This window comes from Trichosurus vulpecula, chromosome 6 (assembly GCF_011100635.1).
Source record: "Trichosurus vulpecula isolate mTriVul1 chromosome 6, mTriVul1.pri, whole genome shotgun sequence".
Lineage (NCBI taxonomy): Eukaryota > Metazoa > Chordata > Mammalia > Diprotodontia > Phalangeridae > Trichosurus > Trichosurus vulpecula.
In genome coordinates, this window is record NC_050578.1 from 240,389,505 (window position 1) to 240,408,201 (window position 18,697).

Sequence of the window (18,697 nt, forward strand, 5' to 3'; positions counted from 1 at the left end):
TCTCATGGAGTCATCTTCCAGTTGCCCAATTCTAATTTTTAGGAACTTAATTTCATCACTGAAGATGTATACTTCTTTTTCCATTTGGCCAATTCTATTTTTGAGGAATTATTTTATTTGAGCCTTTTCAAACCAAATTGTTAGTTGTATTTTCATTATTTTCTCGAATCTTCATTTCTTTCCTCATTTTTTCCTCTACCATTCCTACATGATTTTGGAAGAAAAAAAAATTCAGTTCTTCCAGGAATTCCTGTTGGGATTATGTCCAGTTTTCACTTTTTTTTAATTTAAGGCTTTGCTTATAGCTGTTTTGACATCATTGTCTTCTGAGTTTGTGTCTTGATCTTACGTGTCATTATAGTAGTTCTTATGGCTCATTATTTTTCACTGTTTGCTCATGTTCCACTCTATTTCTTGATTTGGAACTTTATGTTAATGTCGAGCTCTGTTTCCTCTGTGGTGTGTGTGTGTGTGTGTGTGTGGTGGAGGGGGCACTACCTTAACCTTTAGGACTTTTTTGCACTGCTCTTTTCAGAGCAGTTCTGGGCATTTGAAAATTTTTTAGTGCTTTGAGGGTAGTATGATCCATGGAGAGGTGTCATCTCTCCCAATCTGCACTCTGATCCTTACCCAGGACCCTTGTAGCCCCAAGTGACACTGCTCCTGAGAAGCCCTGCTCCCTTGGGACAGAAAGTGATACTGATCCTCAGGGCCCCTCCTCTTTTGTATCCTCTGCAAAGGATATTGTATAAATCTGTTTTAAAAATACTTTGAAGACCATGTTCCAATTTAATTGGTTTCCTTTGTGATCTTGTGTATTTTATTAATCAAAAACACCAGTCTAATAACTGGTATGAAGAAACTATGTACTCAGTAAAAAACTATGTACCCAAGTGGACATCAAAAATGACCAGGCTTGGCAGGAGAAATCAGATGATGCCAACAAAAGTCACAAACACCCTTGCAGTGATGGAGGTGTGAGTTGTACCTCCATCAATGATGAGTTTTTTGCTCGTGTTTGCTCTATTTGTGTTTTTCAATGTATATAGTCTGGCTATGTGTATTCTTGATATATGGGCCCCTTTATAAATGTTACTTTGTCACATATGTTTTCATATATTCAATTCGATAAACATTTATTTTTTTTCAATAAACATTTATTAAGTGCCTACTGTGTACCAAGCATTGTGCTAAGTGCTAAAGAGGCAAAAAACAGTCCCCTGCCCTCAAGGAGCTTGCAATCTAATGGGGGAGCTGATGTGCATACAAATATATACAAAGTAATTGATGTAAAGGATAAATAAGAAATAAATAAGAGAAATGATGCTGGAATTAACTGGGGTTAGGGAAAGTTTATATTCTTTATATGTGTCTACTTTTCTTGTCAATGGTATGTTGTGTATGTTTGTGAAAATGGCTTCGATTTTATGTGAGAATAGTTTCTCATTACTTTTCTTACTATTATATTTCATTAAATCCATTTTCTTTAAACTAATTGTGTTCTCTGGCTGACTAATGAAGGGAAACATATTGGTGGTGATGTATGAGAAATATGAGTTCAATTAGATGGAGATCCACCAAGAACTTATGAGGGAGAACCACTCTATGAGTTGGGGAATACTGTCAGGTTTGATAAAAGTTTAAATATTGTGGGCCACTTCCTAACTTCATCCCTGATGCCTACATGTGGTACTTTTTAATTCCATTTGTGTCTAGTATGAAGCTCTGTTTGCCCAGTTGGTCCTAATTTTAGCTCTGGATTGGGGTTCTAGATTATCACCATTACTTAGAACCTTATCAGAGTCATTAAGAGCTATGGGTTTTTCTACCATACTCTATTAGTATCAACTAAAGAGGCTCCATTTTCCTGCACTAGCAAGAATGGAAAAATCCAAATTTAGAAAAATACAGACTCTTAAATGATATGGCAACATTCTAACAGAGGTTCTCTTTTTGTGAAAAGCCATACATATATCATTTTGCATTACGTGTAAATTAAATCACTGTTCCCAACACTTAGAGTAACCAATGAGTTCAAACATAATCAGTGGAAAACCTAAAAAGTTAGCAAGGGGTCCTAAGAAAGCATATGCACTTTCTTCAGCCAGACAGTTGTTTACATCTCATGTGTGACATATGACTAACTCCCTTTTCCATTTGAGCTTCCTGATTATTTGCACAACCCCCTCGGAGTCTTATTTTGTTAGTGGAAATAGTAAACACTGAGCTTTCTTCTGAAATCCATGAGTTGGAAAGGCCAGATTTGAAGACACTTACAAAAGAAAGTTCCTCTATGGTTTTACCCATTGGTATCTGGGGACGGAAAGGAGGGAAAAAATTTGCATGAATCTTTTCCATATATAAACTGTGCTAAATACAAAGACATATGAAGCAAAATCCCTTCTTCCCAGCAGCTTATAATCAAACAGAGGTACAAGACTTAAGTTTAGTTTACTATAAAAATAAGTTGGGTTGCTATATATTTCAAGTTATAGTGAAAATAATACTGGATTTGGGTTTAGGTGACCAAACTCAGTTCTGATCTTTGCAACCTACATGAATTTCGATGAGCTTAACAGTTAACATCTTTAGGCCTCATTATTCTCATCTGATGACTTCTAATTTCTCTGATAGCTCTAAATGTATGATTCCACAAATTAAATAAATATAAAATATCAGAGGAGTTCATAGAATCAAGAGGTCACTGCTAGCATGGGTGATTAGAGAGGGCTTCATTGAAGGTTCAGTGACCTTTGGATTGGACCTTGAAGGAAGGGTAGTATGTATATTGTGAAGGAAAAGGAAGGTAGAGAAGAAAACACAATGGAAGAATGCATTCTTCAGGATGTTCTTTATGTCATCTGAGCTGGAGTGGTAGGTTCATGGAGAGGAATCATGAGAGAAAACTCTAAAGAGGTCAGATATGGAAGGTTTTAAATGCCAAGGCTGAGGAACCTATGTCCTGGTTAGTAGGTTCTCCACTGGGAGCTAACTGAAAGGTTTTTACCAGGAGGCTGACACATGATAAAAGTGTTGAGTAAGCATAGAGTAGAAAGGGCCTTGGATGTGGAGTAAAATACCTTGCATTTGAATCCTTGCTATTTCATTTTGTGACTTAAGAGAACGAACTCCATTTCTCCCAGCCTCAATATCCTAACCTGTAAAGTCAGGGGATTATTTTAGATCATCACTAAGGCCCCCTTTACCTTAAACATTCTGTGATTTTCATGTTTTAGGAAGATTTACCCAGGCATGGAAGGGAGGCCAGTTAGAAGGCTATTGCAATAGCCCAAGCATGAGAAAATAAAGGTGCACACTAAGGTATATAGCAGAGGTGAAAGATGCCTACCCTAAGAGTAAGTAGAGCATAGGGTTAGCATTAAGTTTGCTACTTGCAATCTTGAATATGTTTTGCCACCTATCTGAGACTTAATTCCTCCCTTTTAAAAATTAGTTCGATGACATGAGGCAGAACTTAACAGTCTGATATAGTGGAATGAGTGATGATGTGAAGGTTCAAATCTCACCTCTGATATGGGAAAGTAACTGAATATCTCAAAGCTTCAGTTTCTTCGTCTGCAAATAAGGATAATATTAACTGTGGCACCTACCAGGTTTCAAGAAAATAAAAATAAAAGTTATCTGTAAACCTGTAGTGTTGTATATGACAGCTATCTTTTTTTTCTTTCATCCTGGGTTCTTTGCTCTTTAACATCATTGTCCATTATTTAATAAAAAAATTCCAAAACAAACAACCAAGCAACAAATGATGTCATGCTTCTTCAGTTTGCTAGAAAGTTTGCTAAGATGAGAGTAAGAACCAAAAAAAAAAATCCCGACAGGCTAGACTACAATACCAAAAGTAATAAGATGGGATTAAATAGGGATAGAATAGAACGTTTTAAACATAGGCTCAAAAATGCAAAATAAAAAGGGGGAAATGTGACTAGGCATCAGTTCATTTGAAAAAGATGGGGGTGGGACAGGTTAGTGGAATGCAAGCTCAGTATGAGTCCACGGTATAACCAAATAGCCAAGAAGTATAAACTAATCTTAGGTTGGATTAACAAAGACATAGTATCCAGTACCAAAGAAACAATAGCTCTGCTTTTCTCCATCCTCCTCAGACCACCTTTAGAGCACTGTGTTCAGTTCAGGGCAACATATTTTAGGAAGAACATTCGTAACTGGAGAACACTTAGAAGGGAGTGACAAGAATGGTCATGGGTGGGGTTGGACTAGGTGATTGGGAAGATTCTTTCCAGCTCCAGATTCTTTTCCAGATTTCCTGGCAAAAATGAGTCTCCCTTGCAGAAGGGTGTGGGGAGGAGGCTCTAGAGATATATTTTCTTGTCTCCCCATGAGCCACATCTAGACAGATGCATGTGGACACAGCCATACCCACACACATCCTTATACTATCTTTTGTCTTTCTTTGTATCCTCAAGGCTTAGAACAGTGCTTGACACTTAGCGTGTACTTAATTAATGCTTGTTGACTTGATCTACCTCATTGTTGGCTTCCGCACTTACGAATTTAGGAAGTTGGACAAAATAACCATTAAGGTGTCTTTCAACTCTAAATGCTGACACAGTGTTTCAACAATCGGGCTAGCAGCTGCTGTGGGGGTGAAAAACCAATAATATTTTGGTCAAGGTATCGCCGCTGCAGCCGCGTGGAGTCGGCAGTCCTTGCTTCTCCTCCTGACTCACTGCTGTTCGCTCTCACCAAGGCATAAGTCCATCAGGAAGCCGCTCCATTGTCATGGCATTCAAAGACATCAACAAAACCCTTGTGGAGCCTGAAGTGGCCATTCACCGGATCCAGATCACCCTCACCAGACACAATGTGAAATCACTGGAGAAAGTGTGTGCTGACCTAATTAGAGCAGCCAAAGAAAAGAACTTGGAAGTAAGGGGACCTGTTCAAATGTGCACTAAGACATTTACCATCACAACTAGAAAAACTCCTTGGGGTGAAGGTTCAAAGACTTGGGATCAGTTCCAGATAAAAATCCAAAGAGGCCTTATTGATTTGCACAGTCCTTCTGAAATCGTTAAACAGATCACTTCTATCAGCATTGAACCAGGTGTAGAAGTTGAAGTCATCATTGCAGATGTCTAAACAATCATCTCTTTTAATAAATTGATTGCAACTATTAAAAAAAAAGAAAAACCAGTAACAACCAGCTCACAGAACGCTGCAAGCCCAGGTTCTTTTGATCTGCTTTACTAAGGAAAGCAACCTTAAGGAGTTACCAATCTTACTTTAATCCAGCATACAAATATCATTCACTTAGTTAAGGGGAAAAAGCCAGCACCCTGAACTTCAGAGCAAATACAAACAAATTACAAACATAACATCAACAGACAAACCAAATACAATTCATAGTTACCAACATCTGAGTTCAGCCAGGAGCTAGACAAAGGCTGGCACAGAGTCACACAATACTCCTGCTGTGGGTCAGAGCTCTGAAAAAGAGAAAGCAAACCTCTGGTTTTATATCTTTTTCAGGGTCAAGGGTGAGTTACACATGCGACTCACCCATGTGACATAAAATCATCACAAAAATGTGCCTCAAATCCACGTGGTCTAAAAGCCTCTGATGTCCCAAACATGTCACCCAAGCCCATGTAAACTAGCCTTTCCCTTGAGGCAAGGAGGTCATCAAAGACTCCCAATTTAATCAAGGAAAGAAAGTCCAAACTCTTCAAGGGCACTTGGTTGAATTAACTGCTAAGGGCCAAGCCATGATGGGGGCTGGAAAGCAGGGACTTGCATGAGCTTGCCCACAGGTCCCTCCAAACACCTATAAAAAATGGCTCTGAACAAATTCTAGAACTGCAGAACCCACGAAATAGCAGAGGGAAGCAGGGCTCCAGCCCAGGACAGCCTGGGTGGTCTCGGGGTAAGGTCTACTGCACAGAACTGGGAGCTCAGTGGGGCAGAGTCCTGTGTGAGCTGAGCCACACCTGGACCAACCAGACAGGGAGACAGGCAGAACAGGCCCTAGCACCCTGAATCGGTGAGCTGTGGCAGTTGCCAGACTTCTCAACCCACAAACACCAAAGGCAACAGAGAAGGTTAGTGGGAAAAATGTGGGGGGCAGAGTGAAAGGAGTTCGAGGTTCGGCCACCGCCCAGGGGGCAGCAGAGGTGATGCATCTCTAAGGCTGCTTACAGAGCTACAGCTGCAGTTGCTTCCAGCCCCAGGCCCACCTGGTGGGAGGAATTAAGTGGCAGATCTGAGGGGGAGTGCAGAGTCAGCTTAGATCTGAGTCACAGTCGGGGTTCTTGGGGGAGGAGGAGTGCTGGTGTGGCAAAGGTTGCTGTGTAGAAATAGCTCTGAAAACAACAGCACAGCCCCTCAAACTTGGGACAAAGTACTCTATACTCTACAAGCAGTCACACACCGATGAAAAACTCAAGGGACAAGGAAGTTGGCCGGTAACATGGCCAGGCAGCAAAAATGGACTCAGATTCTGACTCTAACTTTGGAATCTTTCTTTGGTGACAAAGGAGAACAAAATATACAGCCAGAAGAAGTCAACAAAGTCCAAGAGCCTACATCAAAAGCCTCCAAGAAAAACATTAACTGGTCTCAGACCATGGAAGAGCTCAAAAAAGGATTTGGAAAAGCAAGTTAGAGAAGTAGAGGAAAATTGGGAAGAGAAATGAGAGTGATGTGAGAAAACCATGAAAAACAAATCAATGAATTGCTAAAGGTGAACCAAAAAAATACTGAAGAAAATAATTCCTTAAAAATTAGAATGGAGCAAATGGAAGCTAATGACTTTATGAGAAATCAAGAAATTATAAAGTACAACCAAAACAATGGAAAAAATAGAAGACAATATGAAATATCTCACTGGAAAAACAACTGACCTAGAAAATAGATCCAGGAGAGATAAATTAAAAATTATTGGACTACCTGAAAGCCATGATCAAAAAAAGAGCTTAGATATCATCTTTCAAGAAATTATCAAGGTGAACTGCCCTGATATTCTAGATCCAGAGGGTAAAGTAGACATTGAAAGAATTCACCAATTGCCTCCTCAAAAAGATCCCAAAAAGAAAACTCCTAGTAATATTGTCGCCAAATTCCAGAGCTCCCAGATCAAACAGAAAATACTGCAAGCAGCCAGAAATAAACAATTTGAGTATTGTGGAAACACAATCAGGATAACACAAGATGTAACAGCTTCTTCATTAGAGGATCAAAGGGCTTGTGATATGATATTCTGGAGGTCAACGGAGCTAGGATTAAAACCAAGAATCACCTACCCAGCAAAACCGAGTATCCTGCACCAAGGCAAAATATGGATTTTCAATAAAATAGAGGACTTTTGAGCTTTCTCAGTGAAAAGACCAGAGCTGAATAGAAAATTTGACTTTCAAAGACAAGAATAAAGAGAAGCATGAAAAGGTTAATAAGAAAGAGAAATCATAAGGGACTTACTAAAGTTGAACTGCTTTGTTTACATTCTTTCATGGAAAGATGATGTGTATAATTCATGAGACCTCAGTATTATGGTAGCTGAAGGGAATATACATATGCGTATACATACATACATACATACACACATACATACGTACATATATAGATAGATACATAGAGAGAGAGAGAAGAGAGAGAGACAGACAGAGACAGAGACAGAGGGCATAGGGTGAATTGAAAATGAAGGGATGATATCTAAAAAATAAAATAAAATTAAGGGATGAGAGAGGATTATATTGAGAGAAGGAGAAAGGGAGAGATAGAATGCGGTAAAGTATCTCACATAAAAGTGGCAAGAAAAAGCAGTTCTGTAGGAAGGGAAGAGGGGGCAGGTGAGGGGGAATGAGTGAATCTTGCTCTCATTGGATTTGACCTGAGGAGGCAATAACATACACACTCAATTGGGTATCTTACCCCACAGGAAAGAAGGAGGAAGGGAATAAAAAAGGGGTGATGATAGAAGGTAAGGCAGATATGGGGAGGAGGTAATCAAAAGGAAATATTTTTGAAAAGCAACAGGGTCAAGGGAGAAAATTGAATAAAGGGGGATAGGATAGGAAGGAGCAAAATATAGTTAGTCTTTCACAACATGAGTATTGTGGAAGGGTTTTACATAATGATACGCATGTGGCCTATTTTGAATTGCTTGACTTCTTAGGGAATGTGGGTGGGGAGGGAAGAGGTGGGAGAATTTGGAACTCAAAGTTTTAAAAACAGATATTCAAAAAAAGTTCTTGCATGCAACTAGGAAATAAGTTATACAGGCAATGGGGCACAGACATCAATCTTGTCCGACCGACAAGAAAGTAAGGGAAATGTGGATGGGGGGAGTGGGGTGGCAGAAGGGAGGGCTGACTGAATGGGGCAACCAGCATATATGCCATCTTGGAGTTAGGGGTGAGGGTAGAAATGGAGAGAAAATTTTTAATTTAAATTATTGTGAAAATCAATGCTGAAAACTAAAAATATTAAATAAATTTTAAAAAGAAGACTTATGAAGTAGGAGACATTAGTTCAAAAGTACATTGTTATGAATACTTAAGTCTCAAAGTATGAGGAAAAATGTCGGGGTGCAGACAGTGGTGTGCCAGATCCACCTTGGACAGCTCTGGTTAATGGCTGTAATTAAATTTTCAGCATGAGCATTTACACCTCAGAATTCAGTTCAATTCAGTCATTTTTCAGGTGTGTCCAACTCTTCATGACCCCATTTGAGGTTTTCTAGGCAAAGATACTAGAGTGATTTGTCATTTCCTCCTCCAGCTCATTTTACAGATGAGGAAACTGAAGCAAACATGGTGAAGGGACTTGCCTGGAGTGATACTGCTAGTAAGCATCTGAAGCTCGATTTGAACCCTGACTTCAGGCCTGATGCTCTATTTACTGCATCACCTAGCTGCCCCTCAGAAAGTAGTAAATGCTACAAATCAGAACTTGATTCACTGTTTTATTGTCTAGATAAGAAAATGTTAGTAATGCAGATTAAACTTAAAAGTGTTCCATGTGTACACACTTCTCTCTCCCTCCTCCCCTTCCTACCAAAAGCTGGTCATTAAATATTTTATAAGCACACTTATAAGGTTACTTCAGGCCAAGTACCAAACTCCTTGAAAAACAGGAGTGACCAGAAAGCTAGAGCATAGCAACAAGAGTTAGGTTGATCTTGACAAATCAATTGAATCTCAGGAGAGGTTACCAAATGGTAGAAGCAGAGGGAAGGTCTGGAAATGTCAATGACTGGCAAAGATGTTTGAACATGGGGTAGCGATGGAAGGAGCTGAGCTAGAGAGATAGGAGAGTACAAGGAGAGGTGTTAGGGAAGAGCGATTTTTTTTTTTGCCTCCACAAGATAGCAATTCTGAATTACAAAGATTGGAGAGAAGGAAGTGGGATTTTTACCCAACATGAGATGATTACCATTGGTGGTGATGGAGCTGCACTGATTTCACAGAGGGTAATAGTGGGTTGTACATAATGATGGGGGATGGCAAAGGCCACTAGGAGGGTCATGTGGACAAGAAGCCCTTTAGTCCCTAAGCTGAGGTACCTTTACCCTAGTCACGTGATGACCAGAGAGTCTGTGCTTCTTCCTCTCTCTTTAGCTGTGGTAAACCCCAACCTACCAGGTCCTCAGTTTCTTCTTCAGTTAAATGGGCATGCAATTTGTACCAATTATTTCACAAAGTTACTGTGAGAAAAATGTAAACATTAAATTCCCATCTAAAAACAGTTATTTTTGAAATTTTCTGCAAAACAAGGCATTTTCTGAGTATGTAAACATCAAAGGACAAGTATAAGGAAGTAAATGGGAGTTCATGAAATCAGAAAGATCTGACATGTGATTGTACACAAGTCACTTCCTGGTGCCACAAACCATTCTCCAAGTTACGTCATTAGAGGGAGTCTCTACATTGGGAAGTTTCCTACTGCAAAGAAATCAGAGTCTTGATTTTTAAAAAAATTAAGAATAATTCTTGAAAAAAAAAGTGCTAAGAGCCCATTTTGATTGCCAATCCACACAGTCCCACAATTTAAAGGCTTTTCACCTCCTCCTCTGCTTTCTCTTTCCAAACCTTACTCTTTGATCACACTGTGACTTCCAATTACTTGACTCCTCCATTCTTTCCTACGCTATATTCCCTGCACAAGCCAATCTCTCTTTTCCTCATCTTGATGCCTTGGTGAACCCAATTCAACACTCCATTGTCTTTGTCTCTTGAATCCCTACCTCCTTTATCATTTTGCCAATTGTGTCTTGCCAAGTCTCACTTGGATAACTCCCCTCTTTTGCTGCCTTTGCTCCTATGCCTGTGTTGCTGAAGGAAGGTGGAGAAAATCATTCAATCATTCTGACTAAGCCTTCTGAAATTTATGTTACAAAACCTCAAGTGGGCCATCCTTGCTAGTAGGCAATCCTTCTATACCTGTCTTATCAGCTCACTATCCCATTCTCTATACCTGCTCTTCCTAATCTTCTTATCCCTCCTCTAAACTCATACAACTCCCCCTCCTCCCTTATTCTCAGCTGAGAACCTTGCCTTTCATTTTACAGGAAAAAAATGAGGCCATTTACTGTGAACTCCCTCTTTCCCTCCTTCCTTATTTCATATCTCTCATATGCCTAAGGCCACTATCTCTTCCTTCACCCTTGTTAAATGATAAATAAGCCTTACTGCTTACCAAGGCCCTATTCTTGTTCAAGGGATCCCATTCCATCCCTTCTCCTCTGACAGATTACCCTTCGGTCATCCTCACTCTGTCACTTATTTTCAGTTTCTTTCTGCCTACTGGATCATTTCCTGTTCCTACAAACATATCCATGTCTTCCCCATCCTGAAAACAAAAACTAAACAAAGACCCTTTACTTGATCCTTCCATCCTCACTAATTATCATTCTGTTTCACCTCTGCTCTTTGTGGCTAAACTCCTTGAAAAGGCCATCTGTAATAGATGCCTCAGTTTTCTTTCCTCTTAATGTCCTCTTAACCCCTTACAATATTGTTCCAGACCTTATCATTCCACTGAAACAGCTTTCTTTGAAGCCACCAATGATCTCTTAGTTTCCAAACTCAATGGCCTCTTTTCAATCTTAATTGTCCTCAACTTCTCTCCACTCTTTCTTTCTTGATACTCTCTTCTCTCTAGGATCTCAATACAACCCTCTTCTTGTTCTTCTTCTACCGGACTTTTTCTTTCTTAATCTCCTTTGCTGGGTCTTTATCCAGATCATGCCTTTTAACCATAGGTGAGGCATAGGGTTTTGTTCTGGGCTGTCTTCACTTCTCCCTCTATTCTACCTCACTTGGTGATCTCCCATGGATTTAATTACCCTCTCTATACTGACAGTTCTCAAATTTGCCTATCTTGCCCTAACCACTCTACTGACTTCCAGTGTCACATTTCCACCTACCTTTAACACATCTCAAACTGGATATCCAGTAGACATCTCATACTTAACATTTACAAAACCAAATTCACTATCTTTCACCTGAAATGCTTCCCTGCTACCTTCCATATTCCTTTACAGGGTAGCACCTTCCTCTTGGGCCCTCAATTTCACATCTTAGGAGTCAATCTTGACTCTTTACTGTCCTTCACCCCTCTCTGACGATCTCTTGCCAAGTCCTGTCCTGTTCACCTTGTAACATCTCTCATTTGCTCTTCTCTGACACTGCCACCATTCTGCCTGGACTATTGGAATGGGCTGCTGGCAGTTCTGATAGCCTCAGACATCTCCCCACTTGAATCCATTCTCCATTCAGTCACTTAAGTGATTTTCTTAAAGCTCAGGTCCAGCCGTGTCACACCCATTACTCAATAAGTTCCAGTGGCTTCCTATCACCTCCAGCAACAAATAAAAAATCTTCTGCTTGTCATTCAAGGCCCTTTATAACATAGCCCCTTTCTACCTTTCCAGTCTTCTTATACCATACTCCCCTCCACACACTCTTTGATTCTGTGACCCTGGTGTTCTTGCTGTTCCACTCCATTTTCTGTTTCTGTGTACTTTCTCTGACTGTCTCCACAATGCCTTATGCCTGGAATACTCTCCCTCTCTATCTCCTCCTACTGCCTTTTTTGACTTCCTTTAAGACCAAACTAAAATCCCATCTTCTGCAGGAAGCTTTTCCCAATTCCTCTTAATTCTTGTGTCTTTCTGCCATATATTATTTCCTATTTATCCTCTATATAAATTGTTTGTATGAAATTCCTTCACTTATTTTCACCCCCCCCATATGATTTTGAGGTCCTTGCAATCTGGGATGATCTTTTGCTTGGCACATAGAAGGCACTTTGTAAATATTTATTAATTGATTGAAAAGAGAAATGTCATTATCGTAGACTTAGAGAGAAACATTATGATGTACTGGAATACTGGATTTAGAATCATGGTGCCTGAGTTTGAATTTTGCTGTTTAGAACCAATGTGACCTTGAACAAGTCTTTTGACTCATCTGTCCCTCAGATTCTTCATATGTAAAATGAGATCAGGCTACATCGCTTCTAAGGTGCCTTCTAAGCCTAGTTCTATGATCCTCTGATCCCAAAGAGAACAGCTAGGTGGTACAGTAGATAGAGTGCCAGGCCTAGAATCAAGAAGACTCATCTTCAGGAGTTCAAATCCAGTCTCACACTTAGTAGCTGCACGACCCTTAAGTCACTTAACCTTATTTGTCTGAGACTCCTCATCTGTAAAATGAGCTGGAAAAGGAAATGGCAAACCACTCCAGTATTTCTTCCAAGAAATCCCCAAATGGAGTCATGAAGAATCAGACACAACTAATTGACTCAACAACAGCAAACAAATGAGCCAAGTACTATCTGTTAGTCAATCAGTCAATAAATATTTATTGATGCTTATTGAGCTGAAAGGGAAAAGTGAGGAATGAAAAGGCTGTATTGAAGTTAGCTGAGATAGTGGTTGTAAGATGCACCTCCATTGTGCCAGACACCAGGGATAAAAAGATCTCCAAAAGAGGACATAATACCTGCCCTGAAGGAGCTTTTATTCTACTTGAGAAGGTACAGACTACCCACAGCCAACTGGAAGTCTTTGGGTCCATCCATGCTGGATATCTGCTTATTTCTTAACAGCCCCAGATTTTATGAAAACCACCTACAAACCCCAGCAAGACTCTAGAACCATGAAAATGAGATGGAGGATTTCAAAATCTCTCTAAGATGGGGCAGGCGCAACAATGAAATCTTACCTGAAAACAGTCAGATAAGCACAAAAAAATTACTTCCAACAGCTCAATGAGGCCAAGAGTTGACGTGAATTTTAAAAGGAGTCCAATATTGGAACCAGGGGGCTGCAGTTCTGAAACTTTCAGTGAGGCCTTAGCCTAACAATGTCTGGCCTATGAAAGGACTGCACTAATGGAAGGAGCAGGAAACGTCATGGGGAAAAAAGCCTAATGAGATGTTCACATTTCAACTAGGATTAGATAAAAGTCTTTTTTACACTTGCAGGGGACAGCCCTAGTTAGGGAAGATAAAGAGTTGTAATGGGGCTTTGATAACTGGGAGCCTGTGAGAGATGATTTTAAAATCCTCCCCTTATTCACCCACACCATATGTGCTAAATTTAAGGACCATCATTTGAAAGGATCGGACTACCCTGAACATTTTAGAGTTTGGGTTGCTTGGTGTAGGGCTCTAGATTTTTCCTGCCCTGAGAGTTGGTGTGATATTTTTAGTCTGTGTAGACTGCAAGCAGGAAAAAAGTTTACCCTTCTTTATCTACCTATGATTATGGGGTAATACCATGCCATGTGCTGACATAGGTGGCACTTTGATTATATTCATACATTTTATCTCAGCCACATCTTTGTGAGAAAGACAAGGGAAGTAGCATTAGCTCCATTTCACAGATGAGCTAAGTGAAGCTCAGAGATGTTCAGTGACTTTACTCCACATCAGTGGTTCCAAATTGGAAGGGACTTTGCAGTCAACTAACCCATTTGGCTTATCAATCAATTAATCCATCAGCATTCATTAAACTCACTGCTATGGAGCAGACACCCATGCTAAGTGCTGGGGATCAGACTCTCACACTCACACACATGCATATATCTATCTATTGGTCTATCTATATATTTATCTATCTAATCTATCTATCATTCTCTGTCTGTTTCTTTCTGTTTCTGCCTTTCTGTGTCTCTGTCTCTTACTGTCTCTCTGTCTCTGTCTCTCTGTCTCTCTCTCTCTCCATGTCTGTCTCTGTCTCTCTCTGTTTCTGTCTCTCTGTGTCTTTGTTCCTTACTCTGTCTCTCTGTCTCTCTCTCTCTCTCTGTCCCTTCTGTCCCTCTGTCTCAATTAAAGCCAAAGTTCTCTGGAGTAGGAAGAGGTACTAGCATATGTAGGGAGTTAGGGGGAGAGGAATATATCAGGAAAGGTTTTATGTAGGTGGTGCTTGAGTTGAACTTTTAAAGAAATAAGGAATTCTAAGTGACAGGGGTGAAAAGGAAGACCATTCCATGTCTGAGGGAGAGTTATTGAAAGGAAAAGAGTCAGGAGATGAAGTGGCATGTGTTGAGTCTGAAAGGAAAGCTAGTTTGCTAAGTGAGGTGAGGAAGCTGACACTCCAAGGTTAAGTCATCATCACAGAGTTTATGCTTGGCAGAGCTGAGATCTGAAGTTAGTTTTTCTAATCCCTAATCCAGGACACTTTCTATCTTACAGTCCATGATACTGCATGTAGTACTAAATGTGTACCAAAGCACACAAATAAGGTAGGAGCAGTCATGGAGTGTTAAGGAACAGGGCAAATGAAAAAGCAAAACAAAACATAAAGACATACACCACAAGACATCTGGGCTTTTCCTGAGAAAATTCTGAGAATAGTCCTCCTTTGGTGTTTCCAATACATGGTCTTTGGAAATTTGGATTCCAAAGATCTACCTGTGGCCAATGTATTCCCCCTGAAATGTTGCAATTGATCATATCTGCAACCTTACATACACCAGACATATCCAGCTGCACTTAGCAGAGTCCAAAAAATTCTTGCAACATGCCTCTTGTTAGGCACAAATTAAATTAAGCATTTAATGGGCATTGAAGAGCACTGCAGACTGATTCATGGCATAGCAACAGGCCCACAGGTCAGGAAGTTAGCAATCCTAATCTTTAGTGTTATTTGACTCACTCTGAATGAATCACTTAACCTTCCTTGGTCTCAGTCTTCTGATCAATACAAAAGAAAGTACCATCCATACCACAGGAGGGCATTATGCAGGTGACCCCCTTCCTAGTGTCAATTGAATTCTTAAGATGTATTAATTTCAATATCACCAAAGTAATTGGAGAATGCTAAAAGCTTCCATAAGGAACAGAAAAATAGGAAGTTGTCTAAGAGTTGTCTTTGGCATTCTCCAGTTCTATTCAGTGCCCTCCACTGACCTGTCAGCTTCCTTGATTCTTCCCAATTGTTAGCACGTTTTGCTTCCACAAATCGTATTTGCTTTCTAAATATTTTGATTTGATATAATTTATTTAAAATATTTTTATCGCACATTCTATGAAGCAGGCACTATGTTAGGTGCTAGACGCAAAGACAAACAATGAAACGGTTTCTGCCTTCAAGCAATAAACACATACACTGCATGTACACCTATATGCACTCATGTACATATATGTATATATACATACATGTCCATAAATGTATGTATGTCCATATATGTGTGTATAGCTATAGCTATACCTGTATCTAGCTTGATCTCCACCTCTATATCTTTTAATGAATATATGTGTACATATGTGTGTATAAATATTTTTATATATATATATATATATATATATATATATACACACAGACATGTTATATCAACATAACCATATGTGTAAATATACATATAGGTGTATGTCCATATAAACACATTCTTGTGTATTGTGTGTATGTGCACATATCTATCTATCTATCTATCTATCTATCTATCTATCTATCTATCTATGTGTGTGTGTGTGTGTGTGTGTGAATCATAGAGATAGGTATAGATAAGGCTATAGCTATAGATAAAGAGATGACTTGTCTAGGAAGATGTAGCCAGTATGTGTTCAAGGCTGGACTCACACCTCTTGACTCAGAGGTCAGCCCTCTATCCATTATTCCACAGTCATGATTATGTCCCTGTATATGTTTATGCAAAAATAAATCCAAGATAAGGAAGTGGAGTAGAGGGAGAAGAAGTTGAAGACATCAGGAAAGAAGCAAATAGACTTATCTGTTACATGTTGTGTCTCCCTAGAAGAATATGAGTTCCTTGAGGGCAGGGACTGATTTTTCCCCCTTTCTATCCTCCAACACCTGACACAGAGTTTGGCAGATAGTAGGTACATAGTAGGTAGTTAATCAGTACTTGTTCTTTGGCTTATGGAGGACTAGAGCTGGAAGGACCCATGGAAGCTCATGGAGGTGAAGGTATTTTCCAAAGGTCACACATTTAGTAAGTGGCAAGATGAGATTTGAACTCAGGTCCTCTGACCAGTAAAGAAACTGATTTTTTTTCTCACAGTACTGTAAATAAATGCTTTCTGACTTAACTCAGATTCAATTGTAATGGTATAATTCCAGATAGGGCAGGATTAGGATGGAAGAATCTTAGAAATGGAATGAACTAATGAGCTGCAGTCTTATAGAAATGAACACTCTCCTAGTGGTTCATATTGCAACTCATCTGCACCTTCTCACATGTGTCCACTATGTCTTCATAAGGACCTTCTCCAGAAAGTCAATATGATATAATGTGGTCTTCATTTCAAGTTTCCTTGACTTTTCTAGAAGGATAATGGAGCATAAGGGAATGGATCATCTCTTCTTCTCATTTCTTCTCCATTTCTCTGTTGGAAACTTGTATACCACTTTCCCTACAAAAGTATTCAGTGGAAATTTATTGCAATCTACCAAAGTCCACCATTCTCTCTCCATTTCTCCCTGACTGACTTTCAACTTTAATTCTCAGGAGATTAGTATTACATGATTATTAGCCAGAAGGAGGTTAGTCCTCTGTTTAGAGAAGACTGATGTCCTTAAGAGATCTGCCCAGTGCCCTAAAGACAACTTGGTTCACTCTCTTCTTTCTCTTTAATTCTCATTATCATATTAATTCTCTGAACTATTGTCCATCTGCAGATCCTAATACACACATGTAATATATTATACAAAATATGTGTAATATGTAGCATACACATACATGCACACTAGTGGACAAACTATATGGTTTGTGCCTCAAACTATAAAATACCTGGGAGATAAATATTCTTCATCTCCTTCGATTTTCTTACATGGATAATTAAGCCAACCCTTTTAGGTGATTTTGGATATCATTTAGGAAAATCTTCAATGTTTTCAGGGGTTGTTTCAATTAGCATGTCATTGTCCTGCAGAAGCATCTGGAGGATGCTATCATCTATTTATAGGCATTCCTCTTCCATTTGGATTCTATGCTGGAACCTTCAGTTATCTTATTCACTCTTGGTATTATTAATCATTGAAATTATGTAATAAATCATTTCTTTTATTATATCATCATCATCATAATCACAAACATCACCATTTATATAGAGCGTTAAGATTTACAAAGGGCTTTGTATTTTTTCACATGGTATCCATGCAACAACCCTGGGCAGTAGTTATTATTATCCTTGTGTTTCATATGAGGAAACTGAGGTTGAGAAAGGTTAAGTGACTGGGTCTCACAGCTGGTAAGTATCTGAAGCAGGATTTCAACTCAAATCTCTTTGACTCCAAGTTCTCTACTTAGCTGGGAGACTTTCATGGATAACTCTGCCTAATCAAATACATTTTTTTTCTAGTCCACAAACAGTAGGCAAAATGGGATCCTGCAATTTCTACACCAGATGAGTTTGTGTTGTAAACCAGTGCTGCTCTTGACAAATGTCTTGGCTTAGGAAAGATATCAAGCATCTGATATTGTTTCTGAACTCTTTTGGTCTCCTTGTAGCAATTAATTTATATCAATTCATATGAAATAAGAAATAGTGACAGTCTGGGTCAATTTTTAAATCCATTTTCCATTTTCAACATTAATAGATTATTTAAATAGGTCATGTTGTAATTTTCCCAATTGTGGGGCCCATGTTCCAACAGGTATTGATTTTGATCTGCATTCTAATTAGTTGGTGACCTGACTCTAAACAGATACTTGATTCAGAAAGGGCTTCCACATCAGTAATCAGTATTTTCATTTCCATTAAACTATATTTAATTCTATTTCCTTATGACATTATTTGTTGATCACCATGTCATAATATATAGATGTAAAACTCCTGTAGTCTCCATTTTTGTCAGTCTATAAACATGTATTAAATGCCTGTTATATGTTAGGCATTGTGCTAAGTTCTGGGGATACAAAAAGAGACAAAAGACAGTTCCCGACCTCAATAAACTCACAATAAAATTGAACCACTCATCTTTGTACTCTTTTACTTCTTACTTAAGAACCACTTTTTTCTACTTTTTTCTTTTTTTCCCTCAATGTCCATTTTTGCATGGAACTCTCCAACTATTAAAACACATGCTAGTTTGATTTTGAAGGTCTCAGTGAGTTATTCTCATAGTTACTCTCCCTCTTCATCTCCTCCAACAGATGTTGATGTGGACACTGCAATGATTTTCATGTTGATCTTTTTGCAAAGGCTTTTCATGACTACTATAATATGAAATGAACTAGTGGTCCAT

At 39.1% G+C, this 18,697-nt stretch overlaps 1 protein-coding gene across 1 annotated transcript; it reads left to right on the forward strand.

Annotated features, from left to right (window-relative positions):
- Positions 1–4,764: 4,764 nt before the first annotated feature.
- Positions 4,765–5,124, forward strand: LOC118854950 (40S ribosomal protein S20-like). The gene has a single exon (XM_036765121.1). The coding sequence runs from the start codon at positions 4,765–4,767 to the stop codon at positions 5,122–5,124; it is 360 nt and encodes a 119-aa protein (XP_036621016.1).
- Positions 5,125–18,697: the final 13,573 nt, after the last annotated feature.